The sequence below is a fragment of the Oncorhynchus keta genome, chromosome 1 (genome assembly GCF_023373465.1).
Source record: "Oncorhynchus keta strain PuntledgeMale-10-30-2019 chromosome 1, Oket_V2, whole genome shotgun sequence".
Taxonomy (NCBI): domain Eukaryota; kingdom Metazoa; phylum Chordata; class Actinopteri; order Salmoniformes; family Salmonidae; genus Oncorhynchus; species Oncorhynchus keta.
Genome location: NC_068421.1, coordinates 59,890,904 through 59,917,385, shown reverse-complemented (window position 1 = coordinate 59,917,385; position 26,482 = coordinate 59,890,904). Strand labels below are relative to the sequence as shown.

At 44.5% G+C, this 26,482-nt stretch overlaps 1 protein-coding gene across 10 annotated transcripts in view; it reads left to right on the top strand.

Moving 5' to 3' along the window:
• The window catches only part of LOC118389526 (CUGBP Elav-like family member 5), a 294,731-nt gene that overhangs the window by 14,222 nt on the left and 254,027 nt on the right, over positions 1–26,482 (top strand). For all 10 annotated transcript variants that reach the window (XM_052529678.1, XM_052529676.1, XM_052529656.1 and 7 more), the window contains exon 2: positions 12,873–12,955. In XM_052529678.1, coding sequence (XP_052385638.1) covers positions 12,873–12,955 — 83 coding nt within the window. The remainder of the gene's footprint in view (positions 1–12,872; positions 12,956–26,482) is intronic.

Below are 26,482 nucleotides of genomic sequence, written 5' to 3'. Positions count from 1 at the left end.
GTCTGGTACCAAAAGGCTCCTGAACAGCGTCTACCCCCAAGCTGTTAGACAGCTGAACAGTTACAATGACCCCTTAATTATTGATTTCTTTATCGTCATTTTTTGGCACTCACTCTTGCACTGGCTCTATGCACACTCACTTAACTCTACCCACTCACTGACACATACTACACTGACACTGACACTCCAACACACACACACCACACACACATGCATGTTGACGCCACACACACAGACACACTTTCAGACTGTTTACATACGCTGCTGTTACTCTGTTTATTATATATCCTGATGGCCTAGTCACTTTATCCTTACCCACATGTAAATACTGTATTACTTCAATTACCTCAGCTACCTCGTACACCTGCACATTGACCTGGTACTGGTACTCCTTGTGTATGGCCTCCTTATGGTTTTTATTGAGTTACTATTTCCTTTTTTATTCAGCAAATATTTGTCTTACTTTTTAACTCTGCATTGTTGGGAACGGGCTCGTAAATAAGCATTTCACTGTAAAGTCCACACCTGTGGTATTCGGAGCATGTGAACAATACATTTTGATTTGAAACAGGACAGTTTTTGTGTTTTGCGAACATATCTTTTGTGATTGTTCCCACAATTTTCTCACCAGACCTTTCCACTAACCTAATGTAGCATTCAGGGAAACTTTAAAGAACAGATTACATTAGTTCTAGGAATGTTCTTGCAACATCAGGTGAATGTTTTAAACAAACATTGTATAATCATCAGCACGGCTGGACAGTTTTTGTGTTACGAGAACATTTGCCATAACCTAACGAATGTTCTGGGATATTTCCCAGAACCAATTTTGGTTTCCTGGGATGGTACACACAGCCATACAGGCATCCTATTGATAGGCTTTTGACAGATTTTAGATCTCGCACAGGTGGAAAGGTTTGAAGTTATGTTGACAACATTACAGAACTTTAATTCCACAGGAGACGGGAGCCATCGCAATTCGATGCATATGCATATATGCAGTCATCATGGTTAGAATGGGCTTTAATCCAAATTAAGAGACAAAAAGAGAACCAAAAAAACTAAAACAACCGGTTCATATTGAGGTTTGGTCTCACCTCACCTATGTCTGGACTAAAACCCAAAGCCCAATTGAATTAAAACACCCCTTTTTGATCCAATGATTTATAAGCAAAAACCATGTTGACGTGAATCTGGGCACCGAGTGAAGGTCACCAGACTAATACAATACCCGAGCTCCGTCCACAACCCTCCCATGTCTGTAGATATTGTAATACGCAACAGGGTTTCCTCGTAAAAGATGTAGCAGTTCAACTGGCTCTGACAGGAGCAAGCTGTGGGCCTTGACTTCAGGATGAGCTGTAGTCCTGTAGATCGTTGTCTCTGCTGTAGGCCCGTGTCCGTTGGGCAAACGCTTACCGGTGGCAGAGTGAGTGGGAGGGTGGGGACATTCCGGGCATCTTTGAAGGCTGTTATTCAGTGACCTTTTTATCAACGTGCTTGCTGCTTTCAGAGGGTGCCTACAGCAGAGACATGGGCACGTCTGGGGGAAAACATGGACTGTCTTTTGAGAAGTTGCCTGGTAACCCTTGTAGCCACAGCTAACATGCATATGAAATTAATTGGTTTCCATTAACCTTGGTTGTGGGTGATTTCACAGTTGTGGTTTTATCAGCTGTCGTCTGGACTGGAGGTCATCATCAAGGATTTTTGCGCCATTGAGTCTTGGGTTGGGTGACCTTTCCTGTTTGGTTTTGTTGTACACCCCCTATTCACAGTTGATTTGATTTGGAGATGTGATGTCAAATCAAGGTTTTGGTCACAGAGCCACAGAGTGATGAAGAAAGCTATTGATTATGCTTCGTAAGTTACACATTCGACTTTGGATCCATGTTTTAACTTCACAGAATGTTTTTGACAATGACTTTGCTGATTTTGAGGTAGCCTTCATGCAAATGTTTTGAAAGAGGTGTAATGTTTGTCATAAATTGTCCTATTTTCATGCATGTTACTTTTATTAGCATGCTGTGCAACTTGAATAGTTTGTCAGTAAGTTAAATTAATAATGCATTTCTCTTATTTATTTACCTTTATTTAACCAGGAAATCCCTTTATATTAAAAACTATTTCAAGCGAGACCTTGCTCGAGGGGCTTTGAATTAATCAATGCTTTATTGTTTGTTTTGTTTTGCTAAGCATGATAGCAAAGTAAGATGAAAATACATTTACAAAGTATTTTTCCCGCTTAAAAGTTGAAATGATTTAGGTCACCAAAATACATGGAGTAAGAACTAGGGAGACAGTTCAAAATGTTTTAGTCTGCCGACTTCTCTCTTTAAAAGGTGTAGATGGTAGGGTGGTAAAAGTACAGCACCTTCTCACCCATGCTCCACTGGGCTAAGTAGGAGGATAGAGGCCTATCTATTTTGTATGGTGCTGAGCTTAAAGGAGTGCCATCTCCTGCAGAGCAGAGTGTACCGTAGAAAGAGGGTAGAGGAGAAAGGAGGAGAGGAGAGATAAAGGCTGTGAGAATGGCGATGGTTCTGTAAGTAATGCTCTCTGTTCTTTTAAAGGTCCAATGCAGACAACTTTATCTCAATATCAAATCATTTCTAGATACAAATGAAGTACCTTACTGTGATTTTTAAAATATATAAATAAACTAACTTTTTAGCAAAGAGCAATTTCTCAACCAAGAATGTCTGGGAGTGGTTGAGGTGGGAGGGGAAAACTGAAAATGTGCTGTTATTAGCAGAGAGTTTTGGAACTCTCTTTCTTATTGGTCCATTAACTAATTTACTCCATGGTGATGTCACCATGGGAGGCCAAAGCTCCCTCCCACAAAACAGGTTGACATTTCAGGCGGCCTTTTCGAAGGGCTCTTACACTAAATCGGCATTATCATAATATTCACAATTTTACAGTATTATTCCAACCTCATAGTTTGGAAATATATATAAAACACAGGTAAATCATGTTTTTGACTGCCCTGGGCCTTTAAAGTTGTGTTTGAGCTTGGCCGGCACTGACTCATTTTAGAAGCTGGGAAAATGAAATAACAACGTTGAGGAGATTTGAATGTAATGTTTTGTGATAATCCCTCTCCATTTTGGAACGCTTCAGGAGAAGTCATGCGATAAAGCCTCTTTGGTACAAGCCAGGGAGAATAATAAGATACCTGTTATTTCTCTTTCTCACAGTGTTGTGCCCTTGGAGAACCTGCTATCCCCCTGTTTTAGTAAAAACAATCAGAGATTAGTCAAGCCATCCCATCTCTTAGAATGGGGCCTTAATGCAGTCGCAGAGACATAATTGTATGTAGGGTGGCCAGTGTCAGCCAGGCAGACATGACAGAGCGGGATGGGAGGGAGCACAGCCACATGTACTGTATGCAGACAGACAGAGAAGTGGACAAGTGACACAAGGGCAGGCACAATAGATGAGTGGAATGAGAAAAATTAGGTGATTGTCAGAGCAGCAGAAACAAATGGTTGCTTCTATCCTAAGGTGTTGTGTTGAGCGTGACAGCTGGGTCTATGGAGTAGTCTTCAGACAGGTTTAAAGCTGTATCTATTGTGGAGGGCCTGGGGACCTAAATAAAGGGATTTAAGGTGTAGGTGCAGAGGCCAAGTTTAGCAGATGCATAACATAAAATCACCCCTGAGCTGCTGATTCAAGACAAACCCACCAGTAATAGCAGACATGTTACTGCTCATCATACTACTATTACTACTTTTACTATTGCTTAGTGTTGCACGGTATTCCGAAACATCGGTACTTTTTCGATACTAGAACATGAAAACAGGTGGGTGCTAGAATTTGTGTTAAGTTTCGGTAATTCTGTCAAATGTGTCTCACGGATCAAGTCTGTCTATCAGCACAGCCAATTTCCCAAACGGAGCCACTGTGCCTGCTCCCCATACTCATTGCTAGCCTGCGCTGGGAGTCTGGACTGCATCATGTTTAGCTCCCCACTCATGCTGCACAGAAGTTCACAAACTTGAATAATGTGACACGACATTTTTAATGTTGAAACTATGAATTACTGTTTGCAAAACAATGTCCATACAGGCTAGAATATCTTTACAATGCAAGAAGATACCGGTATCTTCTATCTTTGTAGGCTGACTTTCCTTGCTAGTTTACAGCTGAAACGAACATCAATTCACTACCCTAGTACTTTGTGATAATATGCAAACCATAACGCAAAATATGCTGATTTCAAAGCTGATTGCCACCAAAAACTTTATCCATTGACATAAAGAGATTCTCTGTTAGTTTTGTATACTTTTTAGCCAGTAGTTCTGAAAGTAGCAGTCACAAGCCAAAAGTGGTCCCCAAAAATTGCTAAGTCACTTATGTGTAGATAGGTGCACCATGTAATTTCTCTCTCTCTCTCGCTGCTGTGTCCACTAAGCCGTTGGGCCCGCCCTGCAATCTCATTAAATAATGCTGGGCAGGCCTTTTGCTAGCTGTCACTCAAATGCGACAGGCTGAAGCTCATTGGCTAGAACTCAAATTGCTAGGGTGCTGTCCCACTTGGAGGGAAATGTAGGGTAAAATGGCATGGCTCAGCTTCAAGAAAACAGTCACTTTCAAACTTGGGATTTTGTGTTTAATTGAGGTAAAAGGGTAATTCTGCTCATAGATTATGCATGTATGGACTACACATCAAGCCCAAAGCGGATACGTTCTTAGTTGCCAAAGGTACTGGAGCATGTCTACCCCAAGTCTCTCCCTCAGCCAAAGATTTATTGCCTCAGCGAACTGAGGGCTCCAACAGGCCGCACCCCTCTTGGCTCTGAATGACGTCATTACTGGTTAAAGAGACAGCGCACTATTTTATAAAAGAAGCGACTTTTATGCAAATGTTGTTGATCGGTACAATAAAATAAGTGCCACATTGAAGGGAACGAGATTGTTTTGTCTTCTGTAGCCCCATGAAATCAGCCAAAACAAGCCCAATGACTCAATGCATGCCTCCAACTGAATAGGCATTCACCTGTATTGTGATTGGGCTAGGGTACATTTTGATTTATCCAGTTTATCAACTTGAGATTTACCATTCAAGTAAATTATTACCATTATGTTGTTATGTACAGTAGTTAGATTGGTAAAAACAAAGTCAAATGAATTGTTTGATTGGTTAATAACATTTCCTGGTTGCTAATTTCAGTTTGTATGACAAAACAAGCAATGCATAGTGTATTAAATCATCGTACCATCTAAACCACTGTGAAATATATTTTCAATAACCAAAAATATAGTATTTTCAGCTGTTTGAAGCTGGTGTACAAAACCAGATGTAAAAGACGGGAAGCATACAAATAGAACACCGATTTATCGCTTCTTAGACTTGCTTTCAATGAGTGATATATCTATAACGCACATTTCTATGTGAATTTGGTCAGGTGGCCCAAAAAGTGATATATTGCTGCTTTAATGCATAGCATACTGTACATGGCTGTCGCTGAAAAAGTCTGACACTTAAAATGTAATGATATTGCACTCAAAAGATGCCCAATGATTGAAGACAGCAGGAGCTGAGTTTCTGTCTGGATCAAGTGCCATTCTGTGACTTTGCCTAATATGTGCTCTGTTTTTACCTACTACTAGTCCTAGAGGCTGTTAGTACTATTTATACTACTCCTAATATAAATATTCTACCATGGCTATAACTGGTAATACTGCTACTGCTGCTACTACTATTACCACTACTTCCACTACACTGCCTATTTACCACGTATGTAAATGTAATATATTTCTGTAATACTGCTATTACGAACATTTGTCCTGAATAACTAATTACAAATCAACAGTGAAACAATGAAAACACCCATTATGATGGAAAACGTCGGAATATATTGGGTCCGTGAGGGACGTGTGGAGATGCTCGCTGTTCAGCATGATTATAAATAGAAATCTGTGGTATTTCCGAAAATAGGTTAAGCTGCCATCGCTGTGCTGCTGGCATGACATCACTGATTGCCTGCCAGCCTCCCCCTAAAGACTGCTCCCATACTGGGGAGAGGGAGGGGAGATGGAGGGAGGTGAGGGAGGGAGAAAAGCAGCTGTAGCCCACTGTGGAGGGTTCTCTATTCCTCACCCCCAGCTTTGTTCTCACTTCCTCATCTCTCCATCCTATGGAGGAGTGGTAACGCTCTAATCGCTCCACTGCCAGATAGAGAGGTCTTCTGGAACAGCATGTTGCCAATGGCTTGGTGCTACACTATAGTGTATTGGAGATGCCTCACATGAATGTTGGAATCAGGGTAACAGAAGGTGCAGATGTACAGTATGTACAGTAAAGTGGCTTCATGCCACGTAGGAATAATAATTGGTTTTAAAGGGCTTAGATTAATTAAGGACCCATGACTTTGTCACTGCAATTCTGGTGATGTACATCTTATAGTAATTTACAAAATGGCAGCTTTCCCATCTATGACTCTACTCATAGTGATAACGGCGCCTTAATCATTCAAAAAAGACTAGATTAATAACAGATGATTTATCCTATCTACAGTGTATTGGCAGCTTTTTGGCTCCACAACCTTGAGAGTTTATAGCTCTTTAACTGACGAGCTAAGAAGGTTCTCTCTCCTTCACCGTGCCAGTGGTCGGCTTTAAAGGACGAGACATTTTTGGAAGCGTAACGCTGGCCACCGCCGTTACCAGGAAATACATCAATACAATTAACACGGTGGCACCTGCTCATTTGCAAGACCACCTGTGTTAATGAGTATTATCATTCCAGCCCAGCAGTCAGAGGAAGAAAATGCTCAGGGAGAGAGGAAAAAAATCTGTAATATTTGGCATGTTGCACGTAATTTAAAATCCGTGTGTATATGAGGAATCTGCTTTGTGCCTCAAAGCACATAATCGCTAGTCGAAAAGACAGGAGCGTGCAGCAAGGTTTACTCGTTAGTCTATTTAGTTAGGAATCTGGAAAGGTGCAATTAATGTTTTCTCCAAATGCCGCATGAATGGGCGCTGGGAAATGAAGTGCAGTGTAGTGGGCGAAGAGAGGGGGACGTCTTTCTTCTCATCCCTCTCTTTATCGCCAGCCTTGGAGCTTTGAAGCTTCATCTTTAAAGACACCTTTCCCAATTTGTCAAATCAAAGGACCTCGAAAGCGGATCTGTCTCTCAGACCAAGTCAGTTTGGAACTGCCTATCTTTGACTAATGTGAATTTACTCTGATCAATTGATCTGACTCGAGGTTCAAATCGCACTGCTTTTTGAAAACAAGACAGTAATAGTGTGGGTATCACATCAACAATGCCAATGTGGCTAACTAATATATATTTCCCTTTTTGTTTCTATCCTGTAGTATTTTTCAGGCGTAGTATTGCCTATGCAGTGTTTATGGTCAGGGCATGTTCATGTTTTTCCCAGGGCCTGTTATAGAATATGAAGAGGAAGAGATGCAGTTTTCTGACCTTGATGGGGCTCACAGAAAACTTCTTATTGATTCCCCTGTAAATCCCTTAGCTGTGGGCTAAGGGGGGACTTGGCAGGTAAACTCCCATTGCCCTCCATCTGATGAGGAGTCTAAGCCATGTTCCTCTCTCAGTCAGTCCACCCACGCCTGACGTGGCCTGTGAACGGACACAGTATTTACTGCACCGTGAAACCCCATCCATTAATGGTGTCAATTAGCTTCTTCATCAGGGATGCAGGCCACTGGATGTATTTATAATGCTGGCCTGGCACAGGCTTAAAGCAGGCTGAGATCATGCATTTAGTCAGTCCACACAGGAAAGCTACATCCACTGTGGGTGCCAAGTTCCCACCACAGTATTGGCCCTATAGGACGTTACAGTAGTATTGTTTTTAAGTCACTGCCCAAGAGAACCTTCAACCTTACAACCCAAATACTGAATTACCTACTGTGGTTGAGTATGCGTGAATTTGTCAAGGCCTATTTTCTCAGCCCATTTTTCCCCCCAACGGATTTGTACTCTATTGATTCCTCTTTCAGAAGAAATGATTCAGTTTTACGGTGTTCCTCATCCTCATTATGCACGCCGCCACCCAGCCGAGAGGCCGAGACCCTTACTGTACACACCAGCCAGGTCACCTGTGATACAAGTCCGTATTCAACGTCCATCCATGTCTGAGGACGTCGGGAGATGGAATGGTGACCATAGTGAGCGCTGCTGCCTTCAAGTCAGTTTCAGTTTTACTAGGGCGTTGTGGACGGGGATGAAGGATGGGCGTAAGCATCTGCCACTGATTCCAAATGTTGCAAGTTCGAATCGAGCGATGTTTTATGGCTATCCCAAACCGTAACGCTTACCGTAACCATTTGGAGTCCATGCCTAACCTTAAGAATTCTGAGTTAATACCTAAACTTAAACCTTTTGCAACAACTTTGAAATATGACATTCGAGAAACATGGATGAATGGTCTAATTCTGACATGAGACTGTGAGAGCTAGTTGGTACAAACACAAGTCCTCTACTGTACGCACACAACTGTGTTGGTCCACACAGACCTGGAGTGTGTCCTTCAGGATGTATTTCCTGCTCAGGGGCCGTAGTGTATGATGATTGAGCACAGCAACAAATCAATGGCCTGGGTCTCCTTCACCAGGGGTTACAGAAGCTACCAGGATCCGTTACCAGAGTTGACACCAGGCCCTCTTACATTTGAGTAATTTAGCAGGCACTCTTATCCAGAGGGACTTACTGCAGCCGTTACTGTTAAGGCACATTGTCTGATTTCTCACCTAGTCGGCTCGGGGATTCGAACCAGCAACCTTTCGGCTACAGGCCCAATGCTCTTAACTGCTAGGATACCTTCTGCTCCCTGACTAGCGTAAAGGATCTCAACAGTCTTGAGTGTTCTTCCGCTCCTTGTCTCACCCCACCTTCATTTGTAGTGACATGAGGATGCAGGTGAAAGCAATATGTTGCCTGCCAAATTGGACTTTTCCTTCTCCTATTGAGGTCTTTCATATTAGAGCAGATGGAAGATAAAGAGACAAGGAGAGGAAGTGTCTTGAGACTATTGAAATTACAGTACAGGAGGGTGCAGTGCTGGAGGATGGAGGCCTAGCCGCATGCGGCTCCCTTTAACGTGCCTGACTTAATTAAGGTTTACAGGTTACGCTAGAGTACTGCTTATATTACAGCACTCATTACAAGGTAATTAGGCTGGGGCAGGGAAAATATTGTTGTCGGAACAATGAGTGAAAGCTCTTTGGAAAGTACCCCCACCTTTTCCCTTTGTTCTCCTCGAGCAGTGGCTTGGTGGTTGGCTGTGTGCGTGCAGATCTGGGATCAGGGATTTGGGGGGTGAGGGAGGGATTAGAGCAGTAAGGACTGCTCTGAGACTAGCCCTGATTACCCCTCATAGTCAATCTACGCCACAGAGCTCCGCCTGCCACTGATTCAGGTAATAATCACATTGTATCAGTGCTGATGATGTGCACTTTGGGCTCCGGCCCCTCAGAAAGCCCTTCCAGCAGTAAATGAAGTAAGCAAGTAATCTACCCTCGGCGATGACATTTCCCACAGAGTGCAAATGAAGTGTGAGGGAGCGGGCAGACAGCAACCAAAGGCCTGAACCAGGGCTGGCTCTGTTTCTGCTACCTTCACACTTTTGGTGGAGTAAATGCCAAGGAGAGGGGAAGTTCACACCTTTTCATTACACTGGGGCAGGGTCCTCTGGGGCACAGAGAGGGAATAGAAAGATGGAGTGAGAGACGCTGTGGTGCCTATGTGTACATTGGGCTGTGTGTGTGTGTGCGTTGGTGTGTGTGTGTGTGTGTGTGTGTGTGTGTGTGTGTGTCTGCGTCTGTGTGTGACAGTAGGGACTGAATGTAGTAGGCTCTTAGAATAAGTGCTGATTCTGGAAGAGTAGGAGGAGAGTAAGAGGAGGGGGGTACGGTGATGGGTTTATCAGTAGGACCTCTACACTTAGCAGGAATTACCTACACTTCACAGATTAGGGCCAAAGGTGCTGGATCAGACACACGTTCCCTTTTGCACTAGTAATGGAGGGCCTCGTCGGCAGGAAATAACCCTGCAAATGGCTACTGTCAGAGAGTGTTGGGGAGGAGAGGAGGGAAGAGGAGAAGAGGGGAGGAGGGGAGGGGAGAGGAGAGGAGAGGAGAGGAGGGGAGGGGAGGGGATGGGAGAGGAGAGGAGAGGAGAGGAGAGGGGTGAGCAGAGGAGAGGAGAGGAGAGGGGGGAGCCGAGGAGAGGAGAGGGGGAGGGGAGGGGGGAGCAGAGGAGAGGAGAGGAGAGGAAAGGAGAGGAGAGGAGAGGAGAGGAGAAGTCTCTTTAATTACAAACCATCTCAACACAGTGGAGCTGGGGAGAGAAAGACAGTCACCCCAATGCCCCCATATGTCCCTCTATTCTGATCAGCACTGCAGCCTCTCTGTAGCCTCTCTGTAGTCTCTCTATAGCCTCTCTGTAGCTACCTCAGCTGATGTAGTGGAGCCACACGTCAGACAGAAGTACATAGGAGCAGATGAGGAGGAGGAGTAAGAGGAAGAGGAGATTCTCCACTAGAAATCAACGTGTGAGAGAAGTGCTGTTTTAGATTGGTATCAAAAGATGCCTCGGTAGGATCATATTTTCCACATTGTGCCTTCCCTTCGCTGCGTCAGCAACACCACCAGCCTCTCTCTCTGGGTCACATCGCTGTTTGTCGCGTTTCAAACCATTTCATCAGGCTCCGACGTCCGCACTTGGTATGCAATGCAACGTGGCTATTTGTACATGTTTGGATTCCAATTAGGAAGTTGTTCGAGCTTTCGCCCGTGGCCAGAGGATTCTTATTAAGCCTTACATTAAAGAACATAGAAGCACATTTAAATGGAGTTCATGTTCCCCTTTGTTTGTTGGCATTATGGTTGTTATTAATTTATTCTCAATGCCGTATGTGTTACACATTAACGAATAAATCCAATTTGGGCAGTGTTTGTGATTGTAATATGCAAACGAGGCCCTGCTCAGTGAGAGATAGGGATGGCACTTGTCAAATAAACCAACAACACAATTCCTACAGAATAACAACAGCAACACGGCCCCATTTAGTACCATGGTCTCCTCAGTGAGACAGGGGTGATGTGATGTGGGGAAGAAAGCGTCATGATAGAGGAACTGCTTGGTAGCCATTGGAAATCATTCGGTGAGGGCCGGTGGGGACCAGGGATGGGGTGTGAAGAGAGATGCACCATGACTCCAGGCAGTCAGCCACTTAAGACTGAGGTAGTCACCTCTGACAGACTCCATCACTGCCCATCCATAACATACGTACAGAGAGAGCAGGGACTAGCAGGCCTGCTGTGCTGCGAGACGGTTGGGCTGTATAGGGCCGTAGGGCATAGGGATGTAACACGGCCTGGCCAATCTATGGATCAATGCCTGACAAAGCACCCCCCTCTTTTTGTGTAGCACGGTAGCAAAGGTTACTATAATGCACTGACCTGGCTCTGAGAAAAGAATAGCTGGGGGATGCTGGGGCCATTGAAAGTCTGTAGCTTTGCTCAAGGGAAAAGATAGATGCATAAGCAAGCAATACAGCCAGGCTACAGGGTGCGAGATGTTGAATGAGGTGGTGAATTTATGGACGGATGAAGGTGATGTGATATGCCACATCGGGAATGATAGGAATATTGTCTCTTTAAAGACACCATCATCACCACCCACTGAATATATTTTTCCCGGTTGAAATATGATCCGAAATGTGATGGTTTCTAGTAAACTCTCTAAAATGGCAGAAATATGATAGTGTGTGGTAACGCACATGAACAACACTACCAAATCTATATATGCAGACATGAACTTCATTAATATAACACTACCAAATGTATTTATTCAGACAGTCAGGGGTAAATTATTGCATCAATAGCTCTCCGGGGTCTCTCTCTCTTTCTCTTTAATCTCTCTCTCTCTCTCTCTCTCTCCCTCTCTCTCTCTCTCTCTCTCTCTCTCGTTCTCTCTCTCCTCATCTACCTCATTTCTCTGGGCTTTCTGCCAGCAGGAGGAGCTCTTTATTTGGCAGACAGTGGGCGAGAGTGACAGTGTGTGTGTATGTGTGGTAGTCACCTGGTGTTCTTGTGGCTGGGCATTTGTTCTGTGCTCAGGGAGCCCTGAGGCCTGAAGCGCTGCCCTCCTCCCCCCCTCCCACTCCATCCCTCCCACCGTCTGCACAGTGTTCGAGTCCTCCCATCCCTCCCTCTTTCCCCCTCTCTGTCCTGCGGCCCTGCTCCCTCTCGCTGTCTCTGCTGCTGTCAGAATGGTTCAGTGTTGTGCATCACGGCAGCATGGTAGGCGCTTTGGACAGGGAGAGGCTGATCTATGGTACTGGGGCTGGGATAGAGAGATATAGATAGAGAGGGAGAAAGAAGAGAGAGAGAAAAACAAGAGAAAGTGAGGCACAGAGAGAGAGAGAGAGAGAGAGAGAGAGGAGGGAGAGAGAAAGAGAGAGCATTCAGCCCGAAGGCCAACTGAAGACAGGAAGAAACTCGAATGTATGTCTGCATTGACACTGTCTGCAGGGAGGGATTGTTCCCCAGGAGCAGCTCTTGCTGCCTCATTGTGAGGGACACATCCCCTTTCCAGGGTGCTGTTTTTCATGACTGACAAGGGCCTGAGACTAAGCGAGGTTGATGGGGACCCAATGTTGTGGGTGAAGGGGATTCGATTGAACACAGTTGTTGCCGAGTGTTGTTGTGCCCAGTAACTGACCTAGGGTTGATATCTATTGTCAGTCTCCTCTTGTTCTGTGACTGAGCTAGTGTTGCCACTCCGTGGTTAGTGTCCTTTCTTTTCATCAGTGTTCAGTCCCCAGTGTTCAGTCCCCAGGGTTCAGATAGACTTGTGTTAATATCTCCCCCCTTTTCTGTTTTTCAGGCTGCGCGTTCCTCACCTACTGCGCCCGCGAGTCGGCCATCAAAGCCCAGAACGCCCTCCATGAACAGAAAACACTGCCAGGGGTAAGTCTCTACCCACTTCACCACCATGCCATCTGAACACAGAAAACACTGCCAGGGGTAAGTCTCTACCCACTTCACCACCATGCCATCTGAACACAGAAAACACTGCCAGGGGTAAGTCTCTACCCACTTCACCACCATGCCATCTGAACACAGAAAACACTGCCAGGGGTAAGTCTCTACCCACTTCACCACCATGCCATCTGAACACAGAAAACACTGCCAGGGGTAAGTCTCTACCCACTTCACCACCATGCCATCTGAACACAGAAAACACTGCCAGGGGTAAGTCTCTACCCACTTCACCACCATGCCATCTGAACACAGAAAACAGCACCACCCACCACCTACAAGCCTACTCCAACCTGCTTCAGCCCCAGAGATAAAAATACATTTAAAAAATACTTTGGAAAATGATTCAATCAATAATCCAGGCTTTTAAGGGCCGGTTTGAACTGTTTAATGTGTCTGTTCTCCGGGGAATATAGCCAGCATTGATCAGATGCACTCCACTCGCACTTTCTGAGGCAATGCCATCAAATGTCAATTCATTTGTTCTTTGCATTTGCTCAAATTGGTCTCTTTACAAAAGGCTTAGTGAGTCATTGTTGTTTACTTAGACGAAGGGGAAAACAGAAATGATATGCACGAGGGATGAAAGGGACCATTTGAAAATAGGAAAGGGCACTGTGTGTGAGTGTGAGGTAGGATTACTGCCTTTAGAAACAAAATGTGTGCATATCTGTGCACGGTATGTGTGCGTGTTTATGCACCGTATCTGTGTGTGTAGTGTAGTGTGTGTGTGTGTGTGTGTGTGTGTGTGTGTGTGTGTGTGTGTGTGTGTGTGTGTGTGTGTGTGTGTGTGTGTGTGTGTGTGTGTGTGTGTGTGTGTGTGTGTGTGTGTGTGTGTGTGTGTGAGTAGTCCTCTTACCATTTCCCCCACTATGGCAGATAGCAAGTGACAAGGACACCGTCAGCATCAGGAGTAGAGCGGAGTAGAGCCGGGTCTGCTAGACAGACAGCATGGCTCAACGTTACCGGGTCAGAAGAACATCACAGATAGACAGACCGACCTCCATCTCTGTGGAATAATACAAGAAGGAGCCGAGCCAAAGGGCACATGTTTCACATTAAACATGCAAATACTAACACTGCAAACTTTGAACATTTCTGCCGCTTTTCTCGAAAAACAAGTTGTTTCTTTTATCCTTCAAATTTGCCAAGCTCCAGCCTGGAGGGCTTTTTTTCTTCTTAAAGAGCATTAAAAAAATGGATAAAAAAGAAGTTGTTCTTTGAGAGAACGCCAAGGGATGCGTTCACGGTAGGCTATAACTGTGTTTAGCAGTGCGTTAAAGAGAGGGGGATTATTTCCCATCTCATTCCGCCCTGCTCGTAGTCCCCTCTGTCTCGCGGAGTCGCTAATTGCGCCCCCTTGCCTGCCTGGGAGGGCATCCGTCAGGGTTGACCCACCACTGGGATTAAAAGGCGAGATGTGGATGAATGTATAAACGAGAGGGGTACGGGGGCACCGAGGCTGGGAGGGAAAACACAGTATCCAAACCATCTGGCCTCTGCAAGATTTAACATCCACAACATATTAAAGAACACCAAGCCATGTCAGGGAGAATTAACAGCCTTGTGCAACTCCTCAACTCCTTTCTCTGAGTGTTTGTTATATTATGCATCTGTTTGTCTTTGCTGGTGGACATGTGACAGTTACGGTACACAGGCACAAACACATGCATAAAATGCTAATCAAGCACTTATATTGCGGCATCCAACAAAACAATGTCATCCAACAAACTATGCTGCCCATACAATCCTCAGAAAGAGAATGTGTTCTCGCGTCGCATGAGCCTTGTAGGGTCCATCCCCACTCATATCCTACACTGTACTGTAGGATGGTACTTTTCCAGAAATCCAACCCTTCAACTGCCCGACCTGGAGTTGTAATCCCACCGAGTATCACTTCTACTCCTGGTGAATACACAGAGGGTAGCATGGGGGTGCCTACCCCTCTCCCCACTGTACTGAACGCTACCCGTTCTCCTGCTCTAGCCCCGTGGAGACCCCCTGCCGCCTCTCTTCCTGAGACATAACATGTCACCCAAATAGAACAGGCAGACATTGCCGTGTGTCAGCCCCCACCGAGACACACATACGCAGGTGCATGCCCCCCCCCAACAGAGTGCCAGATTCCCCTGTGGAAAAAGAGAATCAGATGGGTGGTCGGAGGTATAGCTACACCAGCTACGCTCAACAGTGTTTCTGTACTGCCTCCGGTAGTCACGACGACAACGTAGAAACACGGGCCTGCGGGAACAACACAGACACTATCACAGCTCCAGCCACTGTACCAGTACTGGGAACACACTGCTACCATCAATCCTTCAGAGACGTGCTCCATCTAGTGTACTCAGAAGAGAGAGGAACCGATAGTAGCATGTCTGTTTTCATGTTCTGGAAATGGAGACAGGGCCATGGACAGAAATAGAGCGAGAGATAGAGAGAGGGGATGATAAAGGGATAGATGAGTGAGACAACATGTGTAGTAGATATGTTGTAGTGTAGCAGGCTGGCTGTGCTCAGTGCACTGTGGATTGTGTGTTCTGTGGGCTGGAAAAGCTTCTCTCTGCTCTGCGGCCTCTCTCCAGTCAGCCATCAAGTCAAACAGCCAGCCAGCCATCCAGTTCCCCCCTCCCCCGTTGCTCTGTGCTGATGGTAAGTAGATATGCCAGTTTGTTTGTTTGAGAAATACTGCTTGATATGCAGTTTGCCAGGGGCTATGGTGTAATTAATGTAAACTAGGATTCCCCAGGAGAGGAGTTATGAGTTATTAACGATTGCATTTTGTCATTAACTCCTTCACCGCTGGCTGTCCCCCCACTTAAAGATGTGTGATGTGATTGCCATCTGATCGATGTGAAACCCAATCAATACAGACAGTATATTTAAGCAATAAGGCATGAGGGGGTGTGGTATATTGCCAATATACCACAGTTAAGGGCTGTTCTTATGCACGACACATCACAGAGTACCTGGACACAGGCCTTAGCCGTGGTATATTGGCCATATATCACAAACCCTCGAGGTGCCTTATTGCTATTATAAACTGCTTATCAACGTAATTAGAGCAGTAAAAATAAATGTTTTGTCATACCCGCGGTATACGGTCTGATATACCATGGCTGTCAGCCAATCAGCATTCAGGGCTCGAACCACCCAGTTTATAAAAGCATATAGTACATATTCTAGGTGTATACAAGAACCCGTAAAGGCAACTGAGTTTCAGGCCCACCATTTCCCTCTTGCCTCCCTGCACACACTCCCTCATAATGCTACCTGGCCTTTCATGCACTCATCAGTAATTGCTCACCACAATATTCTGAGGGCTATTGTCCGAGTCCCCAGGAAAACATTTGCTGCAGAAATGAATAGCATGCACTGATGGCTGTGTACTGAGCTGGAATGTATATCTATGCGGTTCAGAGAGAGAGAGAGAGAGAAAGAGAGACCCAGGAGGGGAGTATGTGTGGCTACAGAGTGGGACAGGTTCTGACAGCTGTCCAGGTGCATACAGTACACTGCCATCATGTCAGGGCCCTCTGTGGATACAGAGAGTGGGGTGTTGTGAAAAACATGTGCACATGGCAGCTTGTCGTGATCACACAGCACTCACATCACTGATCTGTATGTGTGTTATTGTGTACTGTACACAGTACTGTATATGTTTGTGTGCAAGTGTGGTGTGTGTGCCTGTGTGTGGGCTCCCGAGTGGCGCAGCGGTCTAAGGCACTGCATCTCAATGCTATAGGTTTCACTACAGACCCTGGTTTGATCCCGGGCTGTATCTCAACCGGCCGTGATCAGGAGTTAGATAGGGCGGCACACAATTGGCCCAGCGCTGTGCAGGTTAGGGGAAGGTTTGGCCGGGGTAAGCCTTCATTGTAAAATAAGATTTTTTTCTTAACTGACTTGCCTAGTTAAGTAAAGGTTACATTAAATAAAAGTATGTGCCTGTGTTATGGGGCAGACAAGCAATCACAATGTCAGCGAGTTTGATGTTAATGCCACTAAATAAAAGCATGGGTCTACAAAGGCTTTTTTCTAAGGTTTTTTTAGATTACTTGATGAACACTGCCTAGTGTTTCTGAGACAGTTGGTCTCTGTTGGACTCAGTCCACCAGAGATTGACTTCACACACTCCACACACCAGCTCAGCATCATAGCAAATCCCACATCCTTCACCAATCCCTCCTCTCAAATCCAACTGATCCAAGAAAATAATCTTAATCTCTTAGCCGTATACCTATCAGTGTCCTTACCCCCTCTTTTGGACATGCGACCATGATGAAAACCAGTGATTGTCTATGTCAGGTGGCTGCTGGTGTATGTGCACAGCATGCATTTCCTTGTGGTATTAGTGCTGTTAGACCTGGGGTGACTGTAAGAGGATGGCAGTGATTCAGGATCCAGCTTTATGGAAAAAGAATCCGCATTAAACTCCAAATGAGAACAGGAAGAAGATTATGCTGTGCCACATACAGGGCATTCGGAAAGTATTCAGGCACCTTGAATTTTTCCCCCAAAATGTATCCAATTGTTTTTTTTCCCTCATCAATTCACACACAATAACCCACAATGACAAAGCAAAAACAGTAAATATATATATATATATATATATATATATTTTAGCAAATCAGTCAAACGTTTGAACACACCTACTCATTCCAAGGTTTTTCTTTATTTGTGCTATTTTTTACATTAATAGAATAATAGTGAAGACATCAAAACTATGAAATAACACATATGGAATCATGTAGTAACCAGAAAAGTGTATATTTATATTTGAGATTTGAGATTCTTCAAAGTAGCCACCTTGATGACAGCTTGACACACTCTTGGCATTCTCTCAACCAGCTTCATGAGGAATGCTTTATCGACAGTCTTGAAGTAGTTCCCACATACGCTGAGCTCTTGTTGGCTGCTTTTCCTTCACTCTGACAAGAACCATCGGGTTCTTGGTCACCTCCCTGACCAAGGACCCCGAATGCTCATTTTGGCCGGGCGGCCAGCTCTAGGAAAAGTATTGGTGGTTCCACTTCTTTGGAGGTCACTGTGTTCTTGGGGACCTTCAATGCTGCAGACATTTTTTGGTACCCTTCCCCAGATCTGTGCCTCGACACAATCCTGTCTGGGGACTCTACGGACAAATCCTTTGACCTCATGGCTTGGTATTCACTTTGACGTGCACTGTCAACCGTGGGACCTTATATAGACAGGGGTGTGCCTTTCCAAATCATGTCCAATCAATTGAATTTACCACAGGTGGACTCCAATCAAGTTGTAGAAACGTCTCAAGGATGATCAATGGAAACAGGATGCACCTGAGCTATATTCCGAGTCTCATAGCAAAGGGTCTGAATACTTATGTAAATAAGTTAATTATGTTTTTTATTTTTTAATAAATGTGCAAAAATGTCTTAACCTGTTTTTATTTTGTCCTTATTGGGGTATTGTATGTAGATTAATGAGGACAAAATTGCTTCATCAATTTTAGAATAAGGCTGTAACGTAACAAAATGTGGAAAAAGTCAAGGGGTCTGAATACTTTCTGAATGTACTGTATGTGTGGTCCAGCAGTACTGTCAACAGTATAAGCATATCCCCCTTCCTCTCTGCCTCTGCCTCTCTCTCTCTCTCTCTCTCTCGTTTTCACATGCACACCCACATGCCACCTCTCTCTTACACACGCATGCAAACACACATACAAATAAACACACACACACACCGCTGGGCTCAGCTAAGCTGTAATGGGATGTGTGAGGTGCTGGGAGGGAGCTGCATGGCTGGGGCTGTGTGTGCCGGGGAGAGTGGCGGACCTAGTGCAGTGGAAACGAGGTTGGCCTTCCACGGTGCTGTGCCACTCCGCACTTCCCCTCAGCATCCTCTCCCTGGGCCGTCCACTGGGCTTCACACACCCGCAATCTCCCATTCACCTGCTCATCAACCGTGGCCTTGCCTGCCTGCCGCAAAGGCTGAATAATTCAAGGCTGTGTTTGTGTGGGGGCAGGAGGGGAGGGGGCCGGTCAGCGAGAAGCCAATCGGTGCTGGCAGGATGTGAGGCCTTGTTGACCAGGGAGGGAGCCTCGTTAGAATTTAGCCCCTGGGTAACAGCAGTGTGTGTGTGTGTGTACGTGTGTGTGCATGGTGGGAAGGGATTGGGGGAAAGGACACTGAGAAGGGGAATAGAAAAGAAAACGGGACTACGGTTTCACATATTTCTGGACTGTGACACTCTGTACATGTTTGAATCCAAAATGTCTGTTTAGACAGCGAAATACTACAGTGCATTTGGAAAGTATTCAGACCCATTCTATTTTATAACTTTTTGTTACATTGCAGCCTTATTCTAAAAATGATTACAAAAAATGTTTCCATCATCAATCGACACACAATACCCCATAACGACAAAGCACAAACAAATATTACATTTACATAAGTATTCAGACCCCTTACTCAGACCCCTTTGTTGAAGCACCTTTGGCAGCGATTACAGCCTCGAGTCTTCTTGGGTATAACGCTACAAGCCTGGCACACCTGTATGTGGGGAGTTTCTCTTATTCTTCTCTGCAGATCCTCTGAAACTCTGTCAGGTTGCATGGGGAGTGTTGCTGCACAGCTATTTTCAAGTCTCTCTAGATATGTTCGATCGGCTTCAATTCCGGGCTCTGGCTGGGCCACTCAAGGACATTCAGATACTTGTCCCGAAGCCGCTCCTGCGTTGTCTAGGCTGTGTGCTTAGGGTCATTGTCCTGTTGAAAGGTGAAACTTTGCCCGAGTCTGAGATCCTGAGCGCTCTGAAACAGGTTTTCATCAAGGATCTCGCTGTACTTTGCTCCGTTCGTCTTTGCCTCGATCCTGACTAGTCCCTGACGCTGAAAAACATCCCCACAGCATGATGCTGCCACCACCATACTTCACCGTAGGGATGGTATTGTCTAGGTGATGAGCAGTGCCTGGTTTCCTCCAGATGTGACGCTTGACATTCAAATCAAAATCAAATCAAATTGATTTATATATCCCTTCGTACATCAGCTGATATCAAAGTGCTGTACAGAAACCCAGCCTAAAACCCCAAACAGCAAGCAATGCAGGTGTAGAAGCACGGTGGTTAGGAAAAACTCCTTAGAAAGGCCAGAACCTTGGAAGAAACCTAGAGAGGAACCAGGCTATGTGGGGTGGCCAGTCCTTTTCTGGCTGTGCCGGGTGGAGATGATAACAGAACATGGCCAAGATGTTCAAATGTTCATAAATTACCAGCATGGTCAAATAATAATAATCACAGTAGTTGTCGAGGGTGCAGCAAGTCAGCACCTCAGGAGTAAATGTCAGTTGGCTTTTCATAGCCGATCATTAAGATTATCTCTACCACTCCTGCTGTCTCTAGAGAGTTGAAAACAGCAGGTCTGGTACAGGTAGCACGTCCGGTGAACAGGTCAGGATTCCATAGCATCAGGCAGAACAGTTGAAACTGGAGCAGCAGCACGGCCAGGTGGACTGGGGACAGCAAGGAGTCATCATGCCAGGTAGTCCTGAAGCATGGTCCAAGGGCTCAGGTCCTCCGAGAGAAAGAGAGAAAGAGAGAATTAGAGAGAGCATACTTAAATTCACACAGGACACCAGGCCAAAGAGTTCAATCTTTGTTTCATCAGACCAGAGAATCTTGTTTCTCATGGTCTGAAACTCCTTTAGGTGCATTTTGGCAAACTACAAACTGGCTGTCATGTGTTTTTTACTGAGGACTGGCTTCCGTTTGGCCACTCTAACATAAATGCCTGATTGGTGGAGTGCTGCAGAGATGGTTGTCCTTCTGGAAGGTTCTCCCATCTCCACAGAGGAACTCTAGAGGTCTGTCAGGGTGACCATCGGGTTCTTGGTCACCTCCCTAACCAAGGCCCTTCTCCTTCGGTTGCTCAGTTTGGCTGGGTGGACAGATCTAGGCTGAGATTTGATGGTTACCAACTTCTTCCATTTAAGAATGATGGAGGCCACTGTGTTCTTGGGAGACCTTCAATGCTGCAGAATTGTTTTGGTACTCTTATCCAGATATGTGCCTCGACACAATCCTGTCTGGAAGCTCTACGGGCAATTCCTTCGACCTCGTGGCTTGGTTTTTGCTCGGACATGCACAGTCAACTATGGGACCTTATATAGACAGGTGTGCCTTTCCAAATCATGTCCAATCAATTGAATTTAACACAGGTGGACTCCAATCAAGTTGTAGAAACATCTCAAGGATGAGCAATGGTAACAGGATGCCCCTGAGCTCAATTTCGATTCTCATAGCAAAGGTTCTGAATACTTACGTAAAGTTATTTCTGTTTTTATTTTTTATTCGTGTTCAATTATTTCTATAAAACCTGTTTTCACTTTGTCATTATGGGGTTGTAACGGCATTCTTCGTTTGTTGAAATAGAGTCGGACCGAAATGCAGCGTGGTTGTTACTCATGTTCTTTAATGAATGAAACGCGATACATGAAATAACTTATACAAATACAAAACAACAAACGGAACGTGAAAACTAATTACAGCCTATCTGGTGAACACTACACAGAGACAGGAACAATCACCCACGAAATACACAGTGAAACCCTGGCTACCTAAATACGGTTCCCAATCAGAGACAACGAGAATCACCTGACTCTGATTGAGAACCGCCTCAGGCAGCCAAACCTATGCTACACCCCTACTCAGCCGCAATCCCAATAACTACAACACCCCAATACGAAATACGACAAAATAACAACAAAAAAAACACAAAAATACTAAGACCAAGGCGTGACAGGGGTATTGTGTGTAGATTTGTTGATGGAACAAAAATATTGAATCAATTTTAGAATAAGGCTGTAACATAACAAACTGTAGAAAAAGTGAATGTGTCTGAATACTTTCCGAATGCACTGTGCATAGCTGTCTCTCTAGCGTTAAATTAATATGCACTTATTAGCCACAGATGTCCGTCTGCAAATCCAGTAATTGAAACATTTTCCCAGGGTCTCACTTCTAGCCTTCAACAGACATGAAATATGCATGTTAAAACGCTACTGGTGCGGTTCAGGATTGATAACGTCTAAGACAGAGGAGTCCAGGATGTATGAGTCTTAGGCTGTTATTTAGTTGACTTGTTGGGAGCAGCCAATGAGCTCTCAGGTGGAGCCGCATTTAGTCTGACAGCCCGGGGATTCCGGAGTGCAGGGCTATTCTTAAAAAAAAAAAAAAGCTCTGTTGATTCATTGAGATGACAATGAAGTGGGTTTGTGGATTGTGGAGCTCTAATGGGTTTATATCATGTGTTATTACCCTGGCCAACTTTCAGTGATTAGTTGAAAGCCCTGACGGCGTCATAAAAGAAGTCAAAGAAGAGGGAGGTATAGGCACCGTAAGTTTACGCTTATGAAGCTTTATTGTGATGCACTCTTATTATAGGATCCACCGTGCCACAGAAATATTACTGCAGTGCCAGCGGCAGGATGTTAGGACTAAGAGGTAGAGAGGTAGAGAGGGTGAGAGGGAGAGTGTGTGTGTGTGTGTGTGTGTGTGTGTGTGTGTGTGTGTGTGTGTGTGTGTGTGTGTGTGTGTGTGTGTGTGTGTGTGTGTGTGTGTGTGTGTGTGTGTGTGTGTGTGTGTGTGTGTGCCAGCGGCAGGATGTTAGTGTGTGTGTGTGTGTGTGCGTGTGTGTGTGAGGAGGGGGGGCTGCTGTAATGGCACTAGGGTGTAATGTACGCAGTAAAGAGCTGCTGTACCAGAGTGCTCCTCAGGGAACTAAATCCCCACACCCCTGGAGCAGCAGCCAGGAATAGACTAAAACACACAGGGCTGGCTAACTGTTTGGCTTTGTGTTGTTTTCCCCCTCTCGCTCTCGCTCTCTCACTTTCCTTTCTCCTTTCTTCTTTTCTTTTTTGTGGTAGATTAGCCACATATTTAGACAACCCGCCTCCTCCCAGGGGGCTTTGCTGCTGCTCAGTGTATTTAGCAGAAAGCTGGCTTTGCACTCAATCTGGTTTCAGAGCATTTCTTATAATTCGGTATGTAAATCCGTGACACTCCGTTTAGTGTGATATGTTAGGTTTCGTATGGTATGTATTAATTTGTGGATGTCCATCACACATTTCATATGAATGTTACGAATTCTAGCTAGGTGGCTAATGTTAGCTAGCTCGCTAACATTAGCTAGGCTAGGTGTTCGGGGTTAAGGTTAGGGTTAAGTTTAGGAGTTAGGTTAAAGGGTTAAGGTGAGGGTTAGACGAAGTGTTAGCTAACATGCTAAGTAATTCCAAAGTACCTAAAAAGTAGTAAGTAGTTGCAAAGTTGTTAATTAGCTAAAGTTGTCAATGATGAGATTTGAACTTGCAACTTTTGGGTTGCTAGATGTTTTCATTATACACCCACCCATTCACCGATCCGCGTTTGCAATAAGTAACCATCTATCTTATGAAACCATACCAAACGTAACATATAAAAGGTGAGCCCATTGATGAAAGGTGAGCCCATTGATGAAAGGTGAGCCCATTGACAAAAGCTGAGCCCATTGAAATAGTGTAGGAGTACAAATACCTTGGGCTAGCCATTGACAACAATCTGTCCTGGGATCAGTGTACTGACTATTTTTAAGAAAGGCCAACATATGGAAACTGCACTTTTTGAATTTTGATCTAACCATCATGGTTATCTTTTATAAATCATTAATTGAGAGCATTCTGTCCTACTGTTTGAACTGCTGGTTTGGGAATATCAAGATTGCACAGAAAAATAGGTTGGGCAAGATAGTCAGGACTTGTGGAAAAATCATGGTGCAGCAACAGCAAGAACTCTCCACCTGGGTAGAGCTCTGCGGTTGACTCTTCCCATCCACTCCACCCTGAATTCCAGCTGCTTCCCTCTGTACCTGGCCACAGGTACAGACTACCTCAAATAAAATAGAACAAATAGGGCCAAGTACTCTTTTATTCCAAATGCAATTCTGCATTTTAACAGAATGTTGGACTAATTGCACTTAGCACTTGCACTATCAAACTGCACTTATCCTGCCAATTTGCTTGTAAATATCCTTGCTATTTATTTTTACGTGATGTGTTCTATGACTGCTGTAAGATGAATTGCCTCTCTGAGGACATGAACATTTTCTGAATCTGAAAATATCATACTAAATGGAGTGTTTCGGATAATATGAAATGCTCTGAGACCAGGTTGTTGCACTCTTAACTCACAGCCCTTTAACTACTTTGCAGATATCAAACAATCAAACAATCATAATATCAGTAAAAAAATATAAAATTCATAGTTTACGCTACAAAATCAACTTTATTAGCGGTTTTAAAAATTGGTTCTATTTGACTCAATGTTCCATGACGTTCACTAAGACATTGTTGGCAGAATAGATGGATGCAGTTCAATGTATGGTACGTTGTTTGCTGTCTCCGTTCGGGATGCACTGTCTCAGTTTCAGTGACTCAATATTTTGTACAAAAAATGGACGAATGTAACATTCAAACTAGCAATGATCACAAGTCAGTCATAATGTGGCTAATATGCTAGCGTAACTATTTATGTAAGTTAAAATCACAGAGCCTAACGTTAGCTAGATATCTAGCTAGCTGCTACTGTAGGAGGACCTTATGTCATTGGAGGAGTGGGTGAATGACTGACTTTTTCCCCTCATATCATTTCTCGGTGGCTACACAGCTAGAGATGCACTTGTCATTTGGTTAGCTAGCAAGAAATGTCAATCGCTTTGCAAGCTAGCTATGCTGAACCATTGTTATCCAGTTAACATATCTCTTGCGTTCAAAAATGCACTCTGGCTAGCTATCTACTCCGATTTCAGAGCACTCTTGTCTGAGTGTGCCAGACTGCAGAATAACTGATGAATTTACAAACGCGCAACACCCACTGAATATGACCAGTGTCATTAAACGTAGGCAAAACAAGTGATAGTTCATCAAGAACATTCTAGATAACATGTAAACAGCCTAACCAGCTCTGCTACGGCGAGTAAAATGGTCACTGAGGTGTTTTCTCATTTGTGGCTGGACGTAGCTAGCTAGCAAGCTAGCCAACATTAGCCATTTAGCTTGGGTGCTTGGTTGGGACAACGCATGCATTGGCAGGCAAACTGCAGAAGGACGAGCAGGCTATTCCCCATCGTTTATCAGTGCAATTTTGATGGCCAACTAGCCGAAAAAGTTTGTTATATTTGTTATATTTTAGCTCATGCCGCTCTGGCTAGCATTAGTTGTTGATCTTGTTGTTGTTGATGTGCATATAGGGAAAGACAGCCTACCCTTTTATGGTTGTTTGATCAATAGGACTGTAAAGTTCCCAAATGTAAGAGGACTCCCATGGTATTTAGCTACAGAAATCCATTCAAGTGTATGTGTTCTAATGATCTAAAGTTGCACTGTTGCAACTGCCTCTAAACACACAGTCCAGTTCAAAGTGAATGATGGCAGGCCCTTGTGGCAAATGGCTTGTTTGCGTACTGTAGACTCTGGTCCTGGACGAGACAGATGTTTTTATTAGGTTTTATTTGCTGCAGTGTCTGTTAATTGTCCAAACGCACTGCCACTTTCCCGCTCTATATTGCTATAGAAATGTCTTAGTATACGTAATTCCCAAACATTCTAAGAATTTATGAAAAACTTGAAAATGACCATATCTAAGCGCTCGCTTGACAGAAAATGTCAAACGAAGTGTCATATTCTTCCTCGGGGTGTAAAGGAACAGATTTGAATAAGATTTCATGTTGCTAACATGCTGTCAGTTCCACTTTAAGAGAAGGTAAAGCCCTGAAACAAAACACAGGTTTCTGTAAGAACATTTGATGGCTTGTTTTCTGTTCTGCATGCAGAATGGGACAGGGCTAGAACAGCCAGAGACATAGTTTGGGAAGTTTGTATTCCAGAATCCAGCAAACTCTGCAGCGGTGGTTAACTAAGGTTTGAGGAGGAAGTGGTCACATCTTGTTGCAGAGTTACTGTAGTTGTTATGGTGGTGTATGACCTGGGGGAGACTCAGTTGGGGACATCTCTTAACACCAACACCAGGAGCTTTGGAACAAGCTGAAGCAGAGAGACAGAGAGACGAAGGCAGCCTCCATTAACTGCCCTATTGGATTATTCCCCACTGTAACACACTGTAACACAGTGTCCACCCTGAGGATAGAACAATGGCACTATCAACCGCAACCACCACCCTCTGCCTCGTGTGACTTCGACTAGTGGCTCATACTGAGAAAATAGCCTGGGAAACAATCTAATAATCTAACATGCCTGCCCATTAAGCCACTTCGTCATGTGAAGTGTGCTATTTCTTATCTGAGGTACAGGTTGAAAGAAAGAGATGAATTATTAATGTTTCTTATTTTTAGCCTCTTTAACCTATTTCTGGTTGTGGCTGGAGACCGGCCTTGCGTCTGTGGGATTGAGTCATGTGACGTTGTGATCTGGGTTAGCTAGCTAGTGGTG